The 27,901-nt window shown below is 36.7% G+C and overlaps 1 protein-coding gene across 2 annotated transcripts; it reads left to right on the top strand.

Moving 5' to 3' along the window:
- Positions 1–2,612: 2,612 nt before the first annotated feature.
- tra2a (transformer 2 alpha homolog) lies at positions 2,613–14,321 on the top strand. Of its 2 annotated transcripts, none has more exons than XM_066675383.1 (9): positions 2,613–2,765; positions 5,306–5,439; positions 5,575–5,734; positions 7,486–7,539; positions 10,675–10,863; positions 11,045–11,160; positions 11,268–11,375; positions 13,288–13,358; positions 13,857–14,321. In XM_066675383.1, exons 1-9 carry the CDS (start codon positions 2,730–2,732, stop codon positions 13,865–13,867), a joined length of 879 nt encoding a protein of 292 aa, XP_066531480.1. In that variant the 5' UTR covers positions 2,613–2,729; the 3' UTR covers positions 13,868–14,321. The 2 variants fall into 2 exon arrangements, with proteins under 2 accessions (XP_066531480.1, XP_066531481.1); XM_066675384.1 differs by lacking the exon at positions 2,613–2,765 and adding an exon at positions 4,994–5,000.
- The last annotated feature ends 13,580 nt before the right edge of the window (positions 14,322–27,901 follow it).

Raw genomic sequence — 27,901 nt, 5'->3', positions numbered from 1 at the left:
TGTAAGACCACAGAGCAGGTATGATTTGGGTGGTGGATCATTCTCACTGCTGCTGTGACACTGACGTTCTCTTCTTAATTAGCCAACCCTCAAAAAACTACCAAACCCTTGTAGTTTTTCTGATGTCTCTCTGATGTTGAATATACATAATATGAAGAGGGGTGTGTCCAGTGTGGTAGAAAATTATGACAGAAATAAGAAAGCTGAGTCTCTGAGTCGGCATCAAGTAAAACAACAATTTATTAAAAGGAGAAAGAATGCTACGCGTAGCACCGTTTTCTCTCTCCCTGACCCGCTTAACAAACTGCATCTTTATACCTGTGGCTCTCTACCTCTGATTACCATAGCTCTCATTTCTTTACCTTATATGGCTACGAACCAAGTTACCATCTGCTGGCTTTTTTACATTTCAATCACATTTCAATGTATCCTGTTCTCAGTATCTACCATTTGTTTTATTCTCTTTTGCATTTCTAACACCTTTCCAGACGTGCTCTGTGACAAAAGGAGTTGATTGAACGGAAGGTGTCGATATGCTGTTATTTGAAACACACGCACACACACAAGTCTGCTGTTTCACACAGAGAATTAGGAATAAAACTATTTCAGTTACACAATCATACATGGTCATTGCTGATTAAAAATATCTCTATTAATTATGAATCATTTCAATAAACAAATTCCATCACATTAATCTTTTGAACAGAAAATTACACACTCTGTGCTAACACAGGATGTGAGTAGGCATGTTTGCAACAGATGTAGGGCCAGTGTAGCCTTTTAAGCTACATTGAGAAAGGCTAGGTCAGTGGACTTTCAAAATGTTACATTGTTTAGTTACTGACTTTAAACTTGGCTTATTGAATCACTGTTTAAACAAAGTCATGAGGATGTGGTCATAAACCTTAGGACAGCATATCTTCATCTAGCAGGAGATAAAGGGAGCAAGACACTTTAATTGAAACACTACTTGAAACAAAGCTGATTGTAGTGAGCACGTCTGCCTCAAAGCAGTACATAATAAAATGCTTTTACGCTCTCACAGCTTTGCTAAAAAATAATAGACCACCAGATAACTGTAGTGGTCTATTTCCATATTGATGGACAAATTTGGGGAGACGAAAAATACAGTAACAAATGGGCTATAGTGCAACAATGTGCACCCGTGTATGATTTTGTGAGTACTTGTACAAGGTAGTTGTGCCTGGCCAGTCAAAACAATCATGCAGTTACTGCTCGTAAAGGTCTTGTTTATCTGAAGTGCTATATCTAACATAATAATAGAATGTATGGTACTGTCCCCAGATTTGGGGCTAGAAACATGCTGTTCTCCAATACCAATGATAAAGCTCCATCTACTGTCTGGATTCATGTATCTTTTCTCTACAAAGGCAGAGTGCAGTAACTGCATATTAATCCTGGTTAGTTCTGAATTATATAAATCATGACATTTGCATTTTGGTTTTGTGTCTTCCAATGTTTATTAACTCACCCAAGCTATATCACAAGAATGTTACCTTTAACATCTAGGCCCATTTTCACTTTTGACAGCACATAAGTGTTAGAGAAAGCATAAACCTTAGTTTTTGCCAAGAGTGCCATACCCTGTCTCATTCAGAGTGCAGATTGTTCTCTTAATTTTGTCATGTTTTAACATTACAAACAGCTTATATCTAGGGTTATATCTTTCTGTTACACTGTCAGGGGGTATATATTTTTTTTTACAGTGGTAACTATCTTACTATAAAAATGCCCTGACAACATAGATGTATGTGCATTGCAGGGTAACAAAACAAACAACAACAACAAAAAAGATGTTACATTAAAGTTTAATGATAAAGTTATGACTAAACATGACAGTGCACTTCATGTGTGGATGTGTTTTAAACTTCCTGATCATGAATAGGTCTCACATGCCAAAATTCAACTCATTTTCACTTTTATCAACTTCCCTGACAATACAGGCACTTTGTGTTAAAAATACTTATCCCACATTCTCCCTATTCTTCAATGTCAGGATCCTTACAGTGTGTGTTATGCTGGTATAACTGGATCAGACACATCAGTGCTTCTGGACATTTTAAACACTGTGTCCACTCATTATCCTCTCCCAGGACACATAGCCACCTTGTTTGTATGTAAAGTCAGAGACAGTATCTCGTCTGTTGCTGCAGTTTGTGGTCCTCTAGGCCTTCATCAGTGGTCATAGGATGCTTCTGACAGGACGTTGTTGGCTGGATGTTTTTGGCTGGCGGAATCTCTCAGTCCAGCACGGACACTGGGGTATTTAAAATCTTCAACTACATTGCTCGGTAAAAGAGGTCCATCAAAGTATGTAGTCTGTAATTACAGAACTACCCGGTGAATGGAGCTGATAAAGTGGACAATTAATGTCGAACATTAGACAGCGTGTGACTGATTTTATTTTAATTCATTTTATTTTTTAACCAAGCAGTATATAATGCACTCTGTATAGTAAATATCGTAGTTTTCTGCCTTACAAGGGGACCTACATAGGGAGTAAGATGAAGACAGAGTCCTATGTTATGAGACCACAGAGGTGTGAACTGGAACACGCCCCCGTATCTCGCTCCGCGGCAGCTGCCGCCATTTTGTGCTAAAGCTACTTCCCTTTCTCTGAGAATAACACAGAGAAACAGAGCCGCAGATAAAACCTTCGACTCAAACCTTTATCTTTAAAACAGCCCACACTTTTACATTTTATTAGAATGAGTGACATCGAGGACCACCATTTTGAGGGTAGAGTAAGTATCATTTTGTAAACTTTGAGAACAGTTTGAACAAATGTGCCTCTGTCCCTTTCTCTCGTCTTTCTCTCCGCTGTTCAGGTTCGGGTAGTTGCGGCTACATAGCGCGGTAAAGCGTGAACTATTGACTTTACCTCATTCGATGATTTATATGGCTTTAATGTTGGTTTTAACATACACAAACATAGTCTAGGCATGGTTAGCTCTATATTTAAGTCGTGTTTACCGTTAAAACATCTTACGGTGACGCCGCGAGCAGAGGCTAATTTGTTAGCCTGTTAACGTTAACTTAGCGTTTAGGTTTATATTTGGACCGATGTTTACTGAAAGACAATCTTATTTTACTCTGTAGCCAGTTGTAAATGCCCATTATGTTGAAGATACGTTCGTGAAAATGTCTGATATTTAGCCTTAGCCATAGTGTTTGGACTGTTTGGGCCTTAACTGTGAAGCTTGCAGTTTCACTTCTGTAGGACATCAACATTATTCAGAGGAAAACTGAATGAGTCTCAGCTTACTCCCTGCTCCCCGTGTAGTGCATTATGGTGCACGTATAGTTACTTTATTTACCAAACCATACAGTGAACAGACCCGTTTTCAGACTTTTTTATTTGTAGTCTTATTAATGGTAAAGTGGTGATAAAATATGTGGCAAAAAATTATGCCTTGCAATACACTGTATCTTCATTTCATACTTGTATTTTTTACATTTCTCACACCGAAGTCTCAAATCTTTCGTATCTATAAACGGTGCCCTGCTAATCCAGCAGTACCATTCTAACCATGAACATTTCAACAGGTTATACACTTCAGAGACGTGGTTCCTATCGCCACAATTTGGAGTCTTGTATGCTTCTTTTGAACGAAGTTCTTACCTTTTGTTAAACCATTCTGAATGGCTTAACATTTAATTTGCAGAAAAATTATGGTTAGAATTCATTGTTCCTTTCAAGGGCTTTGGTAAATAACTAATAAACATATGTAGAGCTGGATGATACTGGCAACATTTATATCATGATATATTATCTACTGAAATTTAGAATGATAATTCAGATAATGATATGAATAGTAACAAAGTCAAAGAAAAATGGCCAGGAACGGAATGAAACATGACATCACCGTGAAAGAGCAACCTCTTCGCTTTGTCAATATTAATGTTTTTAAACTAACTTTTAAATTGAGTGCTGAACTGACTTCAGTGCCCTGTAATAATAATCAGTCAGTGACAAATGCTGTCAATAATGTATATTGAAATATTTAAAATGTGATTAAAATCATATCATTGTTATTGAAACATTTTTTTTTTTGCTATATATATTTATATTTGATATTGAGTTATTGTTCAGCCCTAAACATATGCCCTTGATCAACAAAACATTAAAATATTTATTTGCAATATTATGTTGGAACGAGTAATGCAAAAAAATTATAATTTTATGTCTAAATAATGTTGTTATTCAGATGTTAATAGTTCAGTCCGAATGTACTATTATCAGATTGGTTTGTTAGATTAACATTGTGTATTTTACTGGTTTGATCTGCCTAATTTAGTTATGTTTAGCTGCATATATCCCACTCGTATAGCTAGTCATAAAATTATTTTCCAGTGTAACTGTAGTTAGCTTGTTATGAAATATTTTAATGGTTAAATCCACTCAAAAGACAGGTTTTTGAGTTTTTTCCCCTCCCACTGCTTGTAAGCTTTCCCTCTCTTAAGGTTTTGTCTTACTATATTTGGATTTGAATGTTGATTATTTAATGCATTTCTTCGGATGATTTAGTACTTTGGTTTGTTTAAATGACAGTATTTAAATGTGTTTGAGGTAAAGTATGAGAGCTGAGTACTTCAGGACTCCAACTTCCAAATCTCCCATGATCTTAATTGCTCTGAATGTTCTTTTTTCATTAAGGTTATTGGTCGTGAAGGAGTTGAAGAGTTAAGATCAAGAATGTGGAAGAATATCCAAGATAAAAGAAGGCTTATGAAAATGTGTACAGAGCAGACGGTTAAATGGGAAGGGGAAAAAAGAACGGAAGATCGAGTCAGATAGAAGCACACTCGCGTTGTGTGTCTAAGCAGAAAAAGAGGTTTCAAATTTGAAGAAATGAAAAGGAAGGAGAGGAAAAACTGAACAAATGAAGACAGAAGAACGATAAAATGCCGAAAGAAAGGAATAGCGTTAAAAGAAAACGGAAGAATGAATGTGTCCATAGGTTAAGTAAACGTCCAGTGTATGTTACACGTCTCTGTAAAAACACCCTTTTTATTCTTGGTGAAATGCATGTTTATTTTGTTTCTAATTTGGTCACCCAGAACAAGAAAATCATTTAAAAATATTAAATCTGAATGTGCCTTCAATGACTTTATTAAAATCTAAGAAGTTAATTTGATCAGAATAATTTTGACTTTTCTCCACAGCTGTACAGTGTATGTATGTGTATATGTGGTTGCTTTTAAATGCATTTTGGTGTGCAAATGTCAGACTGGTTTGTAACTCTCAGTTGTAAATGGTACAAATTCATTGCTGTGACACTAGGATTCCCGCTCACCTTCGAAGTCGGACCGGGGAAGCCCAGTCCATGCTAAGTCTGACAGCAGGTCGGGCTCTCCCAGCCCATCCCGTGCTTCCAAGCGCTCAGAGTCAAGATCTCGCTCCCGCTCCAAATCCAGGTCAGTGTAATCATAAAACATGCTGGGTTTTTTTACCTGTGGATTTTTCTTTTCTGAATTAGAAAAATCAGGAAAAGAGTTGGATCAGGAATGTTGCTGCAATGTTAAATGATTGTCTTTCCATCTTGCCAACAGATCTCACTCTCGCCGTCACTCCAACCGCCGATACAGTCGCTCCCGCTCTCACTCCTACCGTAAGAAGTCCCGCTCTCGCTCCTATAGCCCAGAATATCGAAGGAGGAGGAGTCAGAGCACATCACCCATGTCCAACCGCAGACGCCACACAGGCAGCCGGGTGAGTGAAAGCTTATCAAATCAATAGTTTAAAAAAGCTTGTTTTTTTTTTTTCAAACTTAATTCTACTAGGCATGTGAGATTATGAGCGTTTATATAATGTTTATTTTAGCTTAAGGCGTTCACTGAAGGTGTGCTTTAATTTGATTTTTGACACTTTTCCCCAATCATCTGTTTATGGTTGGTTATGTTATTGTCAGAGATTATTTATATATATATATATATATATATGTGTGTGTGTTTTTTTACTCTAGATTAGCTGTGTGGGAAACCACAGAACAAATCCCAGCCTCCAGATGCTTCACTAACAATCACAGTTCTGTTATGAAATTTGGGGACATAAACAGGTTTAGGATATTTCTGGATTCAGAACTAGTCCAGTTTCACCAAAGAACATCTTAGTGTTGAGATCAACTTAAAGGGAGAGAGAGTTTTCCATGTAATGATCACCCTACCCTGTAAGAATCTTTTTTTGGTGCTTTTCCATTGCATGGGATCAGCTCGACTCAGCTAGCTGATCGTTTTTCCACTAGCACAGCTCTTCAACGAAATTGAGCCGGTGACAGCACAAATCCCAGTCTCTAACGGAAACCGCATTCTTTGAAAACCACAACAATGCTGGCGGTAAAGTTAGGCATTGTTTACTTGTTGTGTATTCGTGTCATTTTTGTATTTTGGACTGAAAATGGCTCTGTGCACCAGTTCTCACAGATGTTTCCTTGTCGCACATTCAGATTTTGATCTGAAGTCATTGTCTGATTTGAGTCATGTAGGTTCTGTGCAGTGGTAAAGTGCCATTTCTTCTAAAATGCTTTTTGGAGACCCAGGCCAGATTAGTAACGGGACCATTCGTACTGCACCGCCCAGTGAAAAAACGGCATTAGTCACACACAAAGTACTGCCTAATTTATACCTGTGGTTCTAGTGCTAACAACATTTAAAACAAAAGATTAACATAGTTATATGACAGTGGTTTATTGCCATAATTATGTAATTCTGCATATTTATTTATATATTAATATGTTGACATCAGGTGTGAAGCATTATATAGTCATTTTAAAGAAGCAAATGAAGGACACATTTTGAGAGTAAACTTGATTTTTATTTTAACTTCAGTGAGGAAAAGTATGTTAATGGAATATTCTAACCCCAGCCCTTTATATTTTCAGTGATTTGAGTAGCTAATGACAAAACTAATATTAATCCAAGAGCTTAAACTAATAAGGCTCTGGCCCAGTGGGGGGGTAGCAAGTTTGTCTGACTCTCTTGGTTTTGAAGGTGATATTTTAAATATAAATTCTCTAGTGTAGTGATCACAGTTCTACACTCTTATGATGAGTACATGTGGTTAGATAATTTTCAACCTTCTTGTGTGTTTTCTGGTTGCAGCATTTTAAGCACCTTACAAAAACATTTTAAATAATATTTTTTCATATTACCATATAAAGTTGGACCTTGCACCATTTTAAAATTTAGATTTTTGTTTGAATATGTATTGTTTGTTTTCAGCTTTCAGTCAGTGCTATGTCAAGTTAATATGTTTTTTCAATTGCTTTTTATTTTCAGTCAATATCCTTACAGGTAAATAATGCGGTGTGGGGTCATTGGAAAGCTTCTGGATCATTTTCAGCAGTTGCTTCATGTTATTTTAGAGTGTTTGTTACTCTAATATTGTCCTTGCCCTTTACAAAAAATAAGATCAAAATGAGTGTTTAATAACCCCTTTTTACTTTCCTCTGATTATGCCAACAGAACACAAACAGCCATGACTTCAATAAAGATTCGGTCAGTCATGGTGATGCCAGGGTATGTGAACTTTTATTTTCTTTTTGAATGTTAACACTAAACAAAGCTGGTCTAAATTGAGCAGTCTAGAGGGAAGATCAGGGCACATTGTCACTACCAAAAGAAAGATGTTAAAATTGCACCAGACCTTTCTAAAACCTGGTCAGACTGTCTCAAAAATGCCTCATTGCAGTGATCTTGTGATTCATTCTAATTCTTGTCTATATGTATTGTTGTGCATGCATCTTATGAGCAAGGTCATCAAAACTCCTTCAGAACTGATATTTTACTGTCTCTGAAGGGGTTATTAAATGCTGCTTTGAAGCTACAGTTTACCATCTAAGTTGTAAATTATTGTATTTTACATTTCAGTCCACTAGGGGGAGTGACATCACATTTCATTAATGTTAGCAAGAAATTTAGTATTTCTGGCTAGGAATCAATGTATATTATGGATTTTCTGATGGACAATCCAGGCCTCGTATATATCACACACACACACATTGTTCCCTCCTAGCATTAATTTTTCCATTGATATGAAATAAAAATGCATTTCTGACTGGCAGTTTTATTTGGAAATCCAAACCCCATTACTGGATAAGTTTGTGTAAAATGCAGTAAAAACAAGAATCATTGATTTGTTCTTTCTCTTGAACCTTTTATTTAACTGATATATGTACAAAGAATATTTTGCAATGTTTTCAGAAATATTTTATTTTGTGAATATAAATACATTTAATTTGATGCCTGCAACAGCTTGCACGCTGCATTTAGTCACACTTTTGTATGATGTACAGAATGAGGTCTGGCATTTTGTTGCTGAAATGATCATGGACATCTTGGAAAAGGATGCACTTTGAAGGCAGGACTTGTCTCTCTAGACACCCAATATGTACCCCTGCATCTGTGGTACCTTTTACACATGTGCAAGTCACCTATGCTGTGAGGACTAATGCACCCCATACCATTACACTTGCAGTGCTTTTCCTGCAGAAGTCCTTTGGTTCTTGAACCTGTTCTGATCCTGATTCGCAAGACTAAATAAATGGATAGCATCACCATGACAGGGTCATTGTTTAGTCTTTGTTTACGGTGGGTTCAGATCAGATTCAGACATGATACACTTGTGTAAATGTTGCCAGGTTCTGAGCTGTCCTTCAGAGCTTGTAAACAGTGGAGGTGAAGCAAAGGCAGAGTTGTGGCTCTGGCCGACGCCTCTCGTGTCACTCTAAACACAGCCTCAACACTTTTTTTTTTTCTTCTTATTTCATGTTATTTATTCATATAACATATTATAAATTGCTGTGTCCAGCTCCAGTGCACAATAACATTTTGCAGTTCAAGCTCTTTCTTGAATTTTTGAAGCTCAACGTGCCTGAGGAACCAACTTTTCTATGGTTTGAGCTGGGAATACAGCTTTCTGGTTTACTAACCAGTTTAGTTTGTGAACAGGACCCGAACCAGTTTCCTGTTGGTGCAGAAGTGCTAATGTTGGCTTTTGCTTATAGCAGTATGTTTTTCCCTAAAACAAGCTGAAACATATACCCTTCTGACCAAAGTACAGGTTTCTGTTGTCTTTCAGACCATCAGTGATGCCTAAGGAGCACTGCTGTGTCTCTGCTTAAAATTGGTGTACAGCTTTCTTCTTGTGTATCTGAGTTTCAGGTTGCATTTCTTTATGCGGTGGTAGACTGAGTTATGAAAAAAAAAAAAAAAAAAAAATAACAAATAAAATAACACAGTATTACTGGAGGTGGGGGGTGAGCACTGTTGGGCTGTGTGAGCCTCAACTATGAGCATGAGTGAAAGGTTTTTGCGCTGTGCAATGTAGCTTAGCACATCTCATCAGTGGGACACGTGTTGACGATAAGGACACATTTCTGAGAGAGCCCATTTAAGAGACGGGTGTTGGAGGAACAAAAGAATTTGAAAATAAGTGAAAGACGGGCTCTACTAGGAATGGGCGGAATCCACATTTTTCATACCGTCATACCATCTCAAAATATTAACACAATGTAAGGTATTACCGGGTTTTGGTGTGCACTGTTGGGTACAACTTTCAGTGCTGTGCAGCTTCAGCTCAGCACAGCCCGACACTGACGCTTTTGTTGACAAAAAACTTGTTTCCACGAGCGCATGTCAGTGACTTGAAAATAAGCAAAATAAGGCAGGCTCTTCACTGTTTAGAAGCATAGGCACTTGTAGTTTAGTACACCACATCAGATGATTTTCCAGTGAACTGACAAGAACTGAGGAAAAGCCTCATACCTGTGAGCACAATGTCAAGTGAAGGGAGCGTTTGTCTGTTTTTGTCTGAACTCAGCACTAAACTCAGTAGTGCTGTGGGTTACTATGCATGTATTTTGTTTTCCAGAGTGTGACATCACTGGTCAATGAGCACCCACAGCATCCCCTCCATGTAGCCCTTAAATGCATATGAATTAACACTGACTCATTTATGTACAAGGTCAGACACAAAACAGCAATTTGCCAGACCCCACACGTAATTTTTGAAATGCCACCCTCAATTTCAGGTAACGCCCACATATTAAAAAAAAAAAAAAAAACAGCTTTATGCAATCTTATTGTTTTACCACCCAAACCTACTATTTGGCTATATTTATAACAGTAGCGTTACGTTGCTGTCTTAGGGCTTGAAGGTCATGCACACTCAACAGTGGTTTAGGGACTTTCCTACACCAAGTATGATTTCTTCATATTTCCTAAATCATTTCATGGTATTTTGTAATATGTGGTGAAAAAACTAAATTCTTTTTTATATTAGTCTTTTCTCTAAATTAGTCTTTTTATGGGAAATGTTATTTTCGAACCATATGACAATGTTTCTCATGCAATTTGGCACAAAGTGGTGAGCTGTCAACCGTATTTGCTTGCAAACACTGCTTTCATAACAATGTAAATTGAATATTTGACAAATTTTATTTTTACAAAATACAGTCAAAACTGTCACATTTAATTTGCTGCAATTATAAATGCAATAATGTTTGTACTTGTATCAATAAATAAATGGTTCAAGCGAATTCTGTTAGAATTTTGTTAGCCTGAATTTTTAAAAAAATGGGTGGCTTAAAAACTAATTGAAAAGGACATTCTTTTCAAGAATAGTAAAGATTTTGAACATCTTTCTTTCCACAGGCAAATCCAGATCCCAACACATGTCTCGGTGTGTTTGGCCTGAGTCTGTACACGACAGAGAGGGATTTGAGAGAAGTGTTCTCCAGATACGGGCCACTCGCAGGAGTCAACGTTGTCTACGACCAGCGCACAGGCCGTTCCCGGGGATTTGCTTTTGTATATTTTGAACGCATTGATGATGCCAAAGAGGTACAGTCACAGCTTTGAGTATTGACTAAAGGTTTTATTTTCTTCTTTGGTTTTCATTTATTTATATGTATGTATGGATGGATGGATGGTTTGAGATTAGCTGGGTGATTTTGCTGTTCTAAAATAAATGGCATTTATTCAAGGTAACATTTAAAAATGTAAATTTTTCTTTGTGATATAGGCTATGGAGCGTGCCAATGGAATGGAGCTAGATGGTCGACGCATAAGAGTGGACTACTCAATCACCAAAAGGCCACACACCCCAACTCCTGGAATCTACATGGGTCGTCCCACACAGTGAGTGGGAAGATTGCCACAAATGTGGATTTCTGATTGATTTTTGTTTTACTTTTAAAATGGTTGGTTGTGAATATGTTTTACATACTATTGCTTTTCTATTGCAGTAATGGAGGAGGGGGCGGGAGCAGCAGTGGTGGCCGCCGAAGAGACTCGTATTATGACAGAGGCTATGACCGATATGATAGATACGATGAGTATGATTATAGATACAGGTAAGAAAAAATAAAACAGAGACTTGAGCATTTACTGTAGAATTCCAAATTTAAAACTAAACGGTGGTTCTTAGGGTTGTTACGTTTACTGCACTATGATGCTGAGAATTTAAGAGCTTGACAGAACTGAAATGGTCCTGTCAGTGTTTGAGTTAGCTACCTTTTGAATACTGCCATGGCAGATCACCACTTTTTTTACATGCAATTAGACTTACTGAAAGACTGTTTGGCACAGTCTTAACTTGCAATCACAGTTGGAATTGTAATAATTTATTTATTTTTAAAACAAATATAATTTTTTTTTTAATTGCAAACATTTGAATACTGGTCAGATTACAATTTGATGCATCCTCTATAAGAACATGAACAAATGATATGATGCATAACCGAAAATGAAAAGATTAAAATGGTCTAAATACAAGTCAAAGTAATGTACATGGCAAAAGTTACTTATTAAAAAAAAATAATTACTGTCCAGTAATTCCACCAACAGTTCCTCTTTTCCTCAGGAAACAAAAAGCCCAGCTGCAACCCCAAAAGCAAGACACTGACTGTTGTTCATGATGTGCTTGTGTACATTAGTGTGGCACTCTCTTGTTCTTATTCCCACATTGATGTGAATCAGTGTAGCCTTTGATACAAGCAGAGTAGTGTTCCTGTGCAGGCACACAAATAATTCAGATAATTTACCACAATCAGCATGCTAGTTCGTTTATACATAGAAACAGTCAAAATACAAGTTTTTGCTATACTGGGAAACTAAAGGTAACACTCAAACAGTAATAGGCTTCAGCTTTCCACCTTCCTTTAATAAATAACAGGGCACACTAAACACATCTAGGTGAATCATGGTTATGAACAAGGATATTTGTCAAACCTTATCTCAGGATATAGAATTAATAGAAAAACTGTTGCTGAAGTAATACAGTATACTAGAGATTGTTGTTCTGCTATGTTCCTTTTAGAAAGATACATTTCACAAAGAACATTTTCTACAGTCTTTTTTCCGTTTTTTAAAGGAACTAAATTATTAAGACACATTAAGAATTTTTTTTTTTGTTTCATTGAAAATTTGACAAATGGGCGCAGCCATTCACTTTACGGGTGCATTTAAATGAAACTGCAGTTCTCGCTGGCTTGTTTATGCTCATAAGCTCTGCATCTTTTAAGGTGGAACTCTGTTTGAGGAGAAATAACACTGTACATGGCTTAAGTTTAACATGTTTGTAGTTTTTATTTTTTTTATTTAGGGGGGGATTCATTAAAAAAATTCCATCACAACAAACCCAAAAAAATCACATTCAGTATAAAACTGAAAACCTTTTCTAGTGCAGTAAAAAGTTTAATGTAAAACTTATAAACCGGTGAACAGGACCCCTGTATTTTCACCATTTTTATATAGGAACCTATAATGTGTCATCAGCTGGGGCGTCGCACGGGTCCAGTGTCAATGTGGCTGAATTGAAGATAAACAGACAGTTATAAGAGGGCCATTGTTTATTCTTTGTTTACGGTGTGTTCAGATCAAAGTGGGATATGATACATGTGTGTACACACGATCACACTTTGAGGCTCTCTGTTCTTAAGTTTCTTAAGTTCAACACGCACACAGGTGACGTCACAGTTCGACACGAACAACCATAAATTCTTTGATTCCACATTGGAAACAAACTTTTCTGGTTCGCAATCCAATTTATGGTTCAGACTCCTAGTTCGTGGATAAGTGCTACTAGTGGGTTTGACAAGATTGTTCTGTTATCTTCTGCTATTAATCAAGTTTTTTTAATCTTGACTGTCATGCATATTGTTAATAGACTAATAAAAATGCACAAGTCGTATTAATTCCTATGAAATATTACTTGTGACCTGGATATCTGGCCAATTGAATGATTTTCCTCTTTTATTTACACAGCAGGAGACGTTCTCCATCACCTTACTACAGTCGATACAGGTCTCGTTCACGATCTCGTTCCTACAGCCCACGTGAGTATGAGCTGTGATGCTTTATCTATTAAGTTAATTTTGACATGCTGAGCCTAAACCAGAGGCATTGGGAAATTTGCATCACAAATCTGTTAGTTGGAAAGTTTTGTGGAGTGTTTGACTAAAGATTCTTTTCCAGGACCACAGTTGAACACCCTTGACCTGCACTGACATTTTTAAGACTTAGACTGTAGTTATTGCAGTAAATGAAATCTACCTTTGTACTTGCTATGAGTGTGCGTGAAGGCCAACTTCATAATTAGTATTTATATCCCTCTAGTCAACAGTTACCGGCGAGTTTGCTCAGGTGCAACGTCTTAGCTTAGCGTATTTAATTTTATGTTTATATAGAGACTGTGCAAAAATGTGCAATATTGATGCCTGTTTCTACAACAACTGTATCTTAAAGTAACTAATTATAAGAGGTGTCACTTGGTATTACAACATCAAGAAAGCTTTCAGAAATGCACTAATTTCAAGTTTTTCTTCTCTCTGCAGGGCGTTACTAAAATCAAGAACCCCTGTTGTCCTTCATTGATCTGGATCTGTGAACATTTAAGAAGCTATCACATATCTAAATTTAGGAGGTGGGAAAAACATTGATTCAAACAGAGCAGTTCTAATTAGGGAAAATTACTTGTTTCTGGTTAATAGATGTCTTATTTTGTACTTCCCTGAGATGATAGGACTTCAGAGGTCCTGGGCATGGTCTAGGTATTTTCTTTTGTATAGTACATGTCTTTGTATGTCTCTAAAAGATTTGAGTTATGAAGAGGTGTGAATGTGCTTATGTGCTTTGTATAATGTATTTACCTGTGTGTGCGTGTTAATACGATTGTATGCAACATTATAACAGTATCCTTAAACCTTCTGTTGTATGACAACACCTACCATTGTACTTTTCATTCCGAACATTTTTTTTTTTTTTTTTTCCCCAAAGAATAAAAATAACTCAAGTCCTGGTGTCTGTATGAAATGTGGTTGTGATTCTAAACAAACTTGTAATATTTTGGTTCCTTTTTTATTTTTATTTATTCTGCCATCTCCGGAAAAATTTTACAGGTAAGAAAGAAGGTATATCAGAAAATACATCTGAATATTGTAAACTAACTTTAGAAATTACACCAAATATTGTTGATGGGTATGTTTACTACAGGAACTCCTGTTAATATTCCATGAAATACATTGATAAGGAAAGCAAGGATGTAAAAACTCAAGACTTGAAACAGACACAAACAAAAAGAAAAGCCTCAAGAATACTGTGTGGACATCAGTAACGTTTAATTTTTTCCCTTCTCTCCTAAGGAACGTAGATTACATCTGCCAAAGCAGCATTTCATGCTGTGCGTTCATAATCAAGAATTTGTAATCCTCAGCTCATGTGCAGCATACATTCTTTAAAGTTTCAAATGCTGTAAGTACAAAAAATAGATAAAATTGTTGATGAAAAAAATTGCACAAGTAATATGCTGATTTAAGGGATCATTTTATGTTTTCAAAAAATAAAACAAATGTTTCTGTCCCAGCACTTAATCAGGTTCAGGAAGGGCTTGATTATCTGAGGAGCTGGATAAACTGTCGGGAGAGGGATAAATAAGTTATCTTTTTGGTCTTGCTTTTCCTTGGTCAGGACATAAAACAAATTCCCGCAAGAAGAAGTCATTATTGTCTATTAATTAGGTCAGCATTTCCCAACTCTGGTCCTGGAGGTCTATTGTCCTGCCCATTTTGGTGCTTTTCCGGCTCCCAACACACGTGGGGGCTGTTCTCCAAAGCGGAATTGTTGAGCAAGGTATATAAATGTAGCCAAGAGTTTAAAACCGTCCAGTAGAAATGTCCCTTGTCTCTTTTCCTATTGGGCACCTCTGACTTGAAGCATAAGTTATCTTGGCTAAGCTGAAAAGTCGTGATTTGTGGAACCCCCCCCCCCCCCCAGCTAAAACTAATTTGCTGTTTAACAACACCTTACTGAGTTCACGTGAGTGTGTTAAACACTGACTTGTGTAGACAGCAGATGTATTTCTCAATAACAGTATCCATGAAGGTTCAGAACTTTTCCGTACATAAACAAGCTGCTTGTATATGATCCCTTGTATCTTGTGTAGATTTGTAGCTGATAAGAGCTGGGAAGGTATTACAGTACCTTTGACATGTTTTCATCTAGTTAGGGACATTTCACCTTTGGCAAGTGCTGATAATATCAGGATGCTTAAGCCCTTTGTTAGTTCGACTGTGTGACTTCAGAATGCTGATATCTGTTAGATCATGGGGTTCATCACCAATAACAATCCCAAAAAAAAAATCGAGAGAGAAATAAGTTCACTGAATTATCTATTTTGTTGCAGCTACAAAAGTGTTAAACTCCAGATATAACCAACTCTCAGGATCTCCAAACCTGAGTCAGCCATTTGGAACAGGGACCATATGGGGGGGAAATACTTAAATGTTGTTATTCCACCAATCTCATACAGTATACCTGAGTAATATTTTTAAGATGTTTTTCTTTATTCAAGTATCATTAGTGTTAAGTAAAAAGCTTAGGGTTTTTTTTTTGTTTTTGTTTTTTTAATATAACATCTGTACCACTTTAAATTGCAGCCCGCTAATTACTGAGTAAGTACAGAGTAAGTACCAGTTAAGTAAGCTGTAAGATAAAATAAGTACTGAGTATATAAAGGGTGTGATACTAGAAATATGTGGTTATTACTGGGTATCTTACAAAAAAAAATACAAATAAGGAAGAAGAGAAACACCCATTTCATCATTAGTCAGTTGTGTTCCTACTATGTCTCAATACATAAAGGCAAAGCAGTGTAAAATATCTCAGAAGTATGTAATGATGATTATTGTGGTAAATCACATGTTATGAACCTAATGAGTAAAAAGCATCATGAAACTCTGCTAGTGCCAGTAATGAAAGTAGCTGACAATGTCCTTCCCAGTAGCTGCACTGTAAATCATTTTAAAAGGATGTATAACTACATTCAGAACAACTGAATTAAAAATACTAGCTGCATTCCTTATATATATGACAGTAATAGGCACCTGCATAAACTGTCATACTTTTAATTCAAATTTTTAATCTATAATTATGCTTAGACGTACAATGGATTCAGAACATGCCTTATTTGTAAAATGTTTGTAAGATACTCAGTAATTACCATATATTCCTAGTATCATGCCGTTTACTTACTCAGTACTCATTTATCTTACACCTTAATTAACAGGTGACATGATGTATCTGCTAAAAATTTATGTCATATCATATTTCTGAAATAGTACAGATGTAGATTCCTGTGACTTTCACTCAAGTTTTTGCTCCATACATCCACTTTTAAGTATGATTTTCTCACCCATGGTTTTACATTTAAGTATTTCTCATTGTACATTTTCCACCCCGAACAAACCTGTGAACGTTCACAGCTTTCTTCAAAAATTTTTGTGCGTTTATCTCTAATCTCTATATTCTATCTATGAAAGTCAATTATGTGATATCAGATGGATCTTAGATAACTTATGACATTATACTGAGAGCATCACACCTTTCCAAACTGTTCAAGTTACTGTGTGTGAGTTTTGTGTTAAAATAATATGCTTTATACTGTCAGGAAATGTTAATATATACAGAATATATATTTTTTTAAATTTACTCTATTTAAAAATGTATATATATTTAATTGTACTGCGCCACTCGAGAAAACAGAAGTTCCAGTAAAACTCTAGCCAATGCTTTATACTGAGCATGGTGACCTTATGTTCATATGCAGCTGTTCAAACCACCCCATTCAATTTTTCTAACAGGGTGTGCACAACTGAACATCTGCTTCCACTGTGGGGGCAACCCAAAGTAGTTGAATTCACTAATGATAATGGGAGCCTACAGATTCTGTAAAACTATTATCAATTGTAATACACTACGTGACAACTAGAGAAAACCATGGGTTTGGAACTATTTCCCTCTTTTTCTGGGAATTATTTGATCATGACAGAATGCTTTTAAGTGCCTCAGATTATAGCAAGCTGACTTATCTTTCCTGTTTTGAGTTAGTGTAAATTTCAGGGATTACATAGAGTTGTATAACAGTTCGTTCCACACAGATGATGTGTTTGGACAAGAGACATTCCATGAGTGTTATACACTATATTGCCAAAAGTATTCATTCATCCATCCTAATCTTTGAATTCAGGTGTTCCAAGCACTTCCATGGCCACAGGTGTAATAAAACCAAGCGCCTAGGCATGCAGACTGCTTCTAGATATATGAATGAGCCTCTCTCAGGAGCTCAGTCAATTCCAGTGTTGTACAGTGATTTGATGCCACCTGTGCAATAAGTCTAGTCGTGAAATTTACTTGTTAATAAATATTCCACAGTAAATTGACAATACAGGGTCAGTGAATGCTGAGGTGCATAGTGCAAAGGGGTTAGCAACTTTCTGCAGAGTCAAACTCTACAGACCTTCAAACTTGAAGTTTTGAACATGTACGAAATAACACGATATTAAATAGGAATTCTACAAAACCTTGGGTTTATGGTAAATTCAAATCATATACAGATAAATATATGTGATACAAAGTAGCTGCTTTTGGAAAAATACCTACACAAAGTAACATGCTAGTGTGCAGGATATTTTCATGTGTTGCTCTGTAAATCTGTTTGGACAGAGCCAAATTAATTATCAAATGAACCAAAAAAATCAACCAGTGGTTTATCGCTGTTAATAGTGATGTTCATGATTTTAATAAAAATAAAAATAAAACAAAAACTACAACAAACACTTTATCAAATTTAGAGGATGTTTCCTCCAGTTTTGCTGCTCTACAGTTTGTTCATCTGGAAATTGGTCTAATATGTTTATAAAGCCTCATTGTCAGTAAATGATTAAAAAAACAAAAAGGATTTGTCAGAAATACTAGGCTTACTCTCTCTCTCAGCTCACAGCTGAGAAACGGCTGAAAGAGACCTCCAAACGTTGAAAATCATTTTAAAAAATGAGGATATGATTTTGATTATTCAAGGTGGGTTTGATGCTAAATTAGGGAGGCAATTAACAGCATAAAGGTAAACACAGACCGAAAGTACTACAAGACTAACCAACTGGAATCATAATTGACTTTCGGTGGTAATTCAAACTATATATAAACCTACAGACAAGTTAAAATTCAGCCACGTTTTTTTTTTTTTTTTACCTATTTCACCTTAAACAGATGAAACTCTGAAATGAAATCTGCAATTACTTGTCATTGTACAACATAATATGTCTTCCACATTTAACCCATCTGTGGCAGTGTACACACAAACACACACTAGTGCACTAGGGGCTGTGTACACACACAAAGTGGCACCTGGGGAGCATTTGGGGGTTCAGCACCTTGCCCAAGGGCACTTCAGCCAGGGAGGTTCCTGTGGATCAAACCGGCGAACTTCCGGTACTAAGCCCAGTCCTCTAACCATTAGGCCAAGGCTGAATGTAAACAAATGAGTGAAAAGTAGTTCCTCCGATTTGCTGACATTCCATTTAATGGTTCTTGCAGAACTGTTCCTTAAAAGCAATAGCACACTCGATGTTGGGCCGTTAGTATGAATGATTTGACTATGATACTGAATTCTGAATTATATCCACAGTCAAATTCAATATAATACATCCTCTCATGTGTTATTGCGTAAATATAAACCTACACAGTCCACTTAAGGAAATGAAGCTTTTTCACAGTATGCTGGTCACAGTCCCTCATGATTATGGCAGCATAAACTTTTCAATAATGACTTACTACACCTCACTCTAAAATGACAATATTGGTGATGGATATAGATAGCTTGTAGCATGACCAGTTAGGAGCTGGATGTTGTGGAGAGCAGTTTTAAAGCATGGTTTTATCAGCTGTCTGTGAAAGAAAGTTTCTTAACATAGCTCTGTAAAATATCCAAATATTAGAAACAAGTGGTTGATTTTATTACAGAATTCAAAAATACATTGGTCCCAGCCTAAATGTTCAGTATATTTTAGAGCTGATCTTACTTTCTCAGACAGTCAGATTACAATGTAGAGTTAGTTAAGGAGTTAATAACTAATGAAGATTTGTAAGCATTTTCCTACACAGAAGCATGGCTTTTGAAAAGGTGAACCTGTAAACAATAATTTCTGGTGCATTCTGCAATAATTTAGACTTTATTGGACTCAACCCACTACTTGTACACAATGTCCAGCTAAACATTAACATTAAAGGTTAATCTACAGATTCACCAGCAGTGATCGTCCAGTGCTAATGCAGAGTATATGTTACTGTCTGAGGTGTGGTATATGTCACATTTCACACGCACAGTCAAGGGGGCTTTGAGCCTCCACTAAACACCCTCCTATCAACAGTGGTGAATTCATTCTTGCTTCATCGTAGAGGGGGATGGCTTACAAGCTATATGTTAGAGTGGTCATGTCAGATTAGGGGTCTGGGTTTTTCTTCATGACTTGCTCTTCCTTTGGTAAATATACTAAACATTTTTCATCACTTTTTAACTTTTTCAGCTATTGATTCTCTTTTTCTCTCCCTCATTTGTTCCACAGGTGATCTCAGAGTATTCATGTGACATAGCTGGAAATGCAAATTTTGGACTTAGTTGTGGCTCACTGGTTCAGTCCTTACTGTTGCTATAAAGAATATCATTGATTTTAAGCTTATCTTGATAGACTTATGGGCCTTGCAAGATCAGTAATGCTTTATGCATTAATATACCCCTGTGCAAACTATCTTAGAACATCATTCTCAGGTTGATGGTCATTGCCCAGAGGCCCATGCAGACAGTGAGGCCCCAAATTATAACACCCCCCCCCCCCCCCCCCCCAAAACCCACCACCACCACAGCGTACCTATAACAACAGACATCCTTAATATTAATACATTTTAAAAGTAGCCCTAACAAAAAAAGGAAAAAATAAGTAAAAGACAGACGTTCTGGGAATTAATATCTAAATAGTAAAAATGTACGGACACCATCTACTAAATACAGGAAAAAAGTATGCAATACAGAACAGTAACAGAATAATAATAATAATAAAAAAAATAGAAGACATCAGATGTGAGTCATTATATTGTATTAAAGCACTTTAATGACAAATACTGCAGACATTTTCACTTTCAATTTGTCACAAACATTTGTTAAACATTATTGTAACAATAAATAACCGGCTAGATAACTAAAGCATGCAGTTCTATGCACAATAAACCCTAACTCTCACTCCCAAACGTTTTAAAATGTTCTCTGTATTATGCCATTAAAAACCACCTTTGGTTCTTTGAAGAACCCATGAAACAGGAGTTTAATTTGATATGTGTGTGTAGAATATTTTTTAATTCTATAGGAACCCCATATATGGTAAAAGGGTTTTGTAAGAAACATTAAATTGGCAATGAATTTTTCCTTATATTCAAGTTTTATTAACCTGCAAAAAAGTTCTTCAAACTAACAAATTTGTTTAAAGAACCTACTTTAGGGAATGAAAATGTTTCTTCCTTGGCATAGCTTATAGAAAACTTTTATTACTTTTTTTATTAAAGGACAGAAATTAAAATCTTGGATCAAACTCTTAATCTATGTTTTAGTTGTAGGAGTCTACTGAACTAAATTACTAAATTTGAACTTTGGATTAATTAAATTATTTTTACCTAATTCATTTTTGCCGGACCGCCTACCGGGCCAGTGTAGAAGAGGCATTTTCTCTTACTGACTGACGGACTGACTCCTAACGTTGGAACGTAGGAACGTTATTTCAACTTCTGCTGTTAGTTCAGCCATATTTCACAGAGAGAATTTAATATGACGCTACTACACCATCTGTTGTGAGTTCAGCTATATTTCACATATTTTTCCATCAATGAGGAACCGGAACTGTTCCAGTTGATGAACTAAATTTGGAACAGTTCGGCGTGTTTCCACCGACATAAACTGATTCATGAACCAGAAAAATTCGTTCTCAGCTAGGACCACAGAAGTGTAGGCTCTTCAGTGTGAACCGTAGCTTCGTCTGTGTGCGTGTCGAAGTTCAGTAAGAAAGAGCTCAGAGCACATTGTCCAGTGGAGTCGGACGGGGTAATTTACGAAGTTTAATATAAATAAACAATAGTAAATAAGACAGGAACACGTTCCATTTATGTGTGTGTTCCTGGGGCTGAATTTGGCTCTGCGTTGGTTATCTACATTTCTCTGCTGTTCACAAGCTCAGCAGGACGACTCGGAACTCAGCAACATTTACACACGAAATATATCCCACAGAAAGAGGAGGACTGTTGAATTTGCCTTATTTCGCGTGAGTGTGTCTTGGCTCGAAATATTGTAAAGGGAAGTTGTGAGGAGACATTTTGTGGCGTTAGTGTGTTTATACAACTCCAAATAAATGCGCACAGCCACCTTAAACTACACGTGCTTTACTTTAACCTGTTACATTGAAAAATAAGTCATTGTAATTGTTAAAATCAACATAATGTCCTTGATCTTTGGTGGTAGATCATCTAGTATTTATTTTTTTAAATAAAATGACCAAGAAAAACACTGATGCTAGTGATATATTATGAACACAACTTTGTGCTCCTTTTTTCATTTCTGCATTTATTAGTCCTGCCCTCCATATTTTCTGTACAACACAATCACATAATAAAAAACCACATGTAAACAAAGACACTGATATGAAGCACCAAAGCTTCTCCAGACCTTCCAATGACAAGGGTATGTATTTTGGGCTTTCCTGTTTTGAAATACCAGAAACACCTCTGTGACTATGGCTATATGGCTAATGGTGGTCCGGCAAATCTAGGCTTGCCTAGTTTTCTTTTTTCTTGTTTTTATAAAATACCCCAGTTTGTAATGAATGAGGTGTATGAGAACATGTTTAGAAAAAGAGATGACAAAGTTGCTTCATCTGTGGGTTATTTGAAATATAATCATTGTCAATCATGTTAACCACATGTAGAGGTTTGTATAAATCTCCTGAAATGTCTAGTCCCATTTAAACATTTTGATTAGGTTTATGAAATGGGTATAGCGCACATATCCCAATTTAAAATATAAACAATCATTGGTGTATGTAATTTTTGAGAATCATATTGTTTACACTTGTCTTTGCTTTTTATTGAACTTCAGGAGAAAATAGGAAATGTATTGAATCAAATACACACTGAAAAAGTTCTTTCCCTTTTTTTAATTTGTTTCTTCACTGGTTTCTTAGTTATTTATTGTTGGCCATGTTTGTTTTGATAAGACATGAAACTGAGTACACAAGCGGGGCTACACATTTCTGAAACCACAACAAAATATTGTGCCATATCAACATTCAATAAATTACAGTTTAAATAGCAAGTTGAGAGACTTGTGTGTTAGCAGTCTTCCATATTATCAGCACTGTCTTAAAAGATCTGTGAAAATGAGCCACTGTTCTGTTTAGAATTCAGTGAGAAACCTGTGGCCCCTCCCTCTAATGTGAACAGGAAGTGACATGAAACAAACACAAGACTGTTTACTATTTCACAGGAAATGTATTTTAGCTTTCAACTCAGGTGCAGCTTAAAGCTCAATAACGTGTTTCTGCTGGTGTTTTGTCAGAGCTCTTAAGTAGATTTTCATGCAAACTAAAGACAAATCACCCTGCCCAGACTTTAAAATTATAATGAGAATATATGTGGGCCTTGATATTTCTAATAAAATTAGATATCAGTTGTTAACTCTTAACATTCAGAACTGAAAATGTAGCAATTAGATGTATTCTTCAACCCACAAAAAGGGTACAGTTTTTTCTGTATTATTTCAAGATCTGCTACATCTACATTAAAATACTGCTAATGTATTTTATTAAGTTGGTGCCATTATGGGTATGTATGTGAACCAAGTAATCTTGGTGAGATTTCTTACTATTTAATTTGTTAGACCTTAACACCATATTTTTTCTTAAGAAAATGATTTAAAATCACTTTTTAAAACATTTGATAAACATAAACAAGCGACTATTCTACAGTATTTTCCCATAAATGTACTTCACAGGACAATAGCCTAATTATTACTTTACTACTGATTTACTTTTAGAATATTTGTTATCCTGTAAAAATATCGTTTAACTTTAGGTCCTGATTCTTACATAAAAATCTTACTTTAGATAATCAAAGGTTTTAGGTGTTTTGGGCTGATCCTAAACCAAATAATTGTAATGCCTTTCTGAGGTATATTACTCCCTTGCAAACTGAAAATACATCTAGAGTTGGGATGAAATAAGAAGATATTACAATCTAATTATTTATTTGTTTCACAACTAATGTAAACGGATTGTTTTATATCTACTCTTGAGAACAGCTTTAAAAAAAACTATGATGAACAAGTATATTTAAGACAGCATTAAATGATTCCCATAGACTGCCACTTGAAACCATATATCAAATGTATGCTTTCAATTCATTTGTTTTCCAAACTTCATGACTTGCACAAAAGACAAATGTCTTTGCAGTTGCAGCTGTACCAGTTATAATTATATAATTTGAAAACAGGTACATATACCCAAGAGTGTAAATCAGGATAATGATAGTTGCATTTTGTGCCTTATCTTACTACATATACTTTTTCTATTAGTATGTTTAGTATTTATTACTACGTTTAGGTACCTCACAATGGAAAACAGTGATTTATAACAAAATTTGTAACTGTTTTAACCATTGGTAACATTTTTTAAAACAGATATCTACTTTAACTCAGATATAATAATTACAATATTTTTTTTAGAAAGGACGCCCATATCTACTATAGACCTACAAGGAGGTCAGATAGTGTAGTCAGATAGGTTATTACATAACCTCTTTTTGTTCCAAAATGATAGTAACGCCATGAAAGAACCGTTTTCTAATCTAGACAGTCTGCTTTCATTCATTCAAAATGTGATATTACTTCTACAACGTAAATATATCTGGGAAACTTCGTTTGGGACCACAAAAAAAATGTAAGAAAGTAATAAAACCTTAACAAAGACCTTCACCCACTATAATATTTTGGGTAAGTCCAGAGTTACGTTCAACATCTGAAGTAATAAAACCTTTTAGGAAGAGACTGGGCATTTAAGTAAAGGCATCAAAGTGTTAAAGATCCTTTACCTATATTGGATACTGTTAAATAGTTCAGATATTTTACATATTCCCTTGAGATTTATAGCTGAAATTACACTGCTATGTCATTCAACAAAAGGAAAAAACTAATGTTCATTCACAGCATTAAGTTATATACAGAAAATGAAGCATAAGTAAGCTATTTAAACCGCCATTTTCTATCGTAAACCCACTGCAGTGTTGTTTAAGCATATAGATCGAATTCAGTTTAGAAAATGGGTGAAAAGAGAACTGGAAGATTCGCTGTAAGGAAAAAGAAAATGTACAGAAATGTATTGTAAATATTTTATTTATTAGTCTCTTTAAGCGAAACTTTAGCTACACTGCAACTCCTCAGAAACATTTTCCCTGACAGTTGATTCCTCTCAACATGGCGTTTGGGCTTCAGTTCAAAAAAATATTTCCCATACATTCAACCGCGGCGCTAGGAACAGAACCGGTCTTCCAGACGAACAGGGAAGACTTTAACTCCCTCCGAGAGCTAAAAGGGAAAAAAACAAAACAAAACAAACAAAAAAACTCAACAATCCGCTCTACTTACGAGGATTAAGCTACATCCAAACTTCTCAACGGAAACGAAGTAGACGTTATTGTGTCTAGTTTCTTCAGAAGTCGGATGACCGTCTAGATCGTTAAAACTGAATGTCTCTACGTACGGAGCATAAGGCTGAAGTGTTCGTAATCCGTTGTAAATGCTCTCCGTTGAACGCGATTCCTTGAGACAAGCCCATATTCCCCTTGAAGACCCCCTATACATGAACTCCTGGTTTACCCCTATATTACATGCGGGCGGAGCTATACTCACATTCCTCATGGTAAACGCCTCATGATCGAGTGAAGCCTTTACTATAGGACTATAGGTAGGAACTGGGGTTTATATGTTTTTAAATTCGCAGACATGCGAAATTTCTTCGCAGTAAAATATGCGCTGATATTTAGAGAGGAACAGCTTAATAAATGATCGATGTATAGGAAATCAGGGTTAAATACATGAGATAAATGCAATGTAGCACGGGCTACGCTCAGCAAAAGCAAAATCCACACCTGACATATTCAGTACCTGGAGTGAAAAGAAATACACTTTGGAAAAAAACATCTTGCTCCTGAGGAAGCCCCGTGACTATAATACTACCTCACGAAGAAGTCCTCTGTCATTAACAAAAAACTGAAACAAAAAAATAAGGCAAAGCCACGGCGGAAGGTGGTATACACATGCTCCGCTGCTCACATAAACACATCGGTCTGAATCAGTGCAGAATGTGAGCTCTTCAGTACATATGGAGCTGCTATTGTTTTCGCGGCCGGATTTTGTATCGAGAAGCAGCTGAAGAGAAACCAATGAACGAAGAGCGGCGTGCGAGTAGTAAGAGGAGAAACAAGGCGCCCTGATTGGACGAGCGGATTGGCCAATGGGCGCGCTGAAGCGCGATCCGTCCTCCTGTAGTATTTTGGTTGTGTGTGTGTGTGTGTGTGTGCGCGTGTGTGTGTGTGTGTGCGCGCGCGCAGTCATGGCATCCAGGCCCATGCGCTTACAAAGCTGCAGCTCCCAGGGTTTATATGCGAATAATACACTGCTGAAGATATCTGCACGGATGTATTATTGACTGCAAAGATCTAAGTGGGAATATATTTACAATACAAGGCTACACTGCGCTGATCGAGGCCTCAAAATCGGATATAGTATAGACGTGATATATTGTGTATATATGGGCTTGACTGTCAACATGGTTTTGTGATATATATATATATATATATAGATATATATATATATTATATACACACACTGCCAAGGTCACACTTTGTCATGAATAAACAATTTAAATGCACCTTGAATAAATTAAAAAGCCTAAATTAAAGATTTGGAGCTGGGAATTTAACGTAAACATTTACAAGAAAAAAATATATAGTGGAATTATATTGCACTATTAATGATACTTAAGTATAACAGTGACAGTGAAACACCAATTTTTCAGAGTGACTAATGTATGTTTATATATATATGTAATGTTAATATATCTTACATCGTGTATGTGCATATTCTTAGAAGCATGTGATTCCAATACTTCAAAAATATCTGGAAAAACGCCCCCAATTGAAACAAGTAGGATATCAATGACATTTAGAATCACTCACAAGTCACATGCTTCATCATGATTAGTATTTATACACTGGTAGCAACCAATCAAGACAACACTAAAATAAATGCAATAACTGAGTGCTGGACACCATGAGATTCCGGCAGAAACTTTGAATATTGAGGTTCACAGCACTATATGTGCTCAGTATCAAATTACTTTACTTCAAGTCACATGTTCAGTGAAAGCTGTCAGTTTTAAACTATCACCACGCCATATTTTAAAGGAAAGCTCGGAGAGCTAATGGTGGTGTGTGTTTGTGCAGGGCATTAACAGTGAACTGAGGGTTTACTGAGACTGCGACATGGCGGCCTCACGTGAAGAAACAAGAAACGCGCAGCTTGTTTGGATTCCAAGTCTGTTTCTGGTTGAAAAGGGGAACATTTCGGGGGCTAAAGACGCCCTTACATTGTAAGCAAACGTATGTGCAGATGTCGAGGCCTCTGCTCGCTGTCTGTGGACAAGACCCGCCCAGCAGCAGCTCGCCATCGCGTCTCCTCCACTCCACATGACCCTCCTCTTTTGTTTAGGCACCGGAAGCTTGGAGATCCTTTTGTTGGAAACAGTTACACTGGGGCACGGTGTAAAGTTACAATTAGGAAGAACAACACTGTGTGTATATCGGAGGTTATTAAGTAGAGAGCCAGGAATATAGGCCTACAAGCTCACACGTGTGCCCTACAAACCCCAGCAGTTTACCAGCAGGGTTAGAGGGTAGGAGGAAATCTGTGTGCAATATTTTGTTGGAAGAATCAGACGTGTAAACGAGGTGGGGAAAAGTAAATATGCCATCAGATAATGCAAGATGTGCGTGAGTGGCACTATATTTCCATGCCTTGTAGGCTACAGAAAGAGCACAGCACGCTTCATGTGCTTTATGAATGGCAGACCCTCCCACCCACAGCCCCCTATACGGCAGACCACCATAGGCACGGCCACGGCTGCTCCTACTATGAATTCCTCTCGTCACTATCTCGCCGCCAGCCAATCGGGAGGCAGAACGGCGGCGCAAAGAGGGAGGGGAAGAAAAAAGGTGCACGGAAAAGCGATCGACACGGCGAGTTCGCACGGAATCCCTGCTTGCACGAAGCCAGGTTTTAACCACAACCCCCCCCTCTCTCTCTTTCTTTCTGTCCCTACCCCGAATCCCCCCCATACACACACCTCTACAAGTCGAACGCTTAATTGAGCAAACCAGGAGTCCTCTTTTCACGTGTGCGGCTTGATTTGTAGTTTGAACACGTGGCCCATTCAAAAAAAAAAAAAAAGCGCAATAA

The sequence above is a fragment of the Hoplias malabaricus genome, chromosome 6 (genome assembly GCF_029633855.1).
Source record: "Hoplias malabaricus isolate fHopMal1 chromosome 6, fHopMal1.hap1, whole genome shotgun sequence".
In the NCBI taxonomy this organism is placed as follows: domain Eukaryota; kingdom Metazoa; phylum Chordata; class Actinopteri; order Characiformes; family Erythrinidae; genus Hoplias; species Hoplias malabaricus.
The sequence above is the reverse complement of the archived record's forward strand: the minus strand, read 5'-3'. Positions and strand labels throughout refer to the sequence as shown.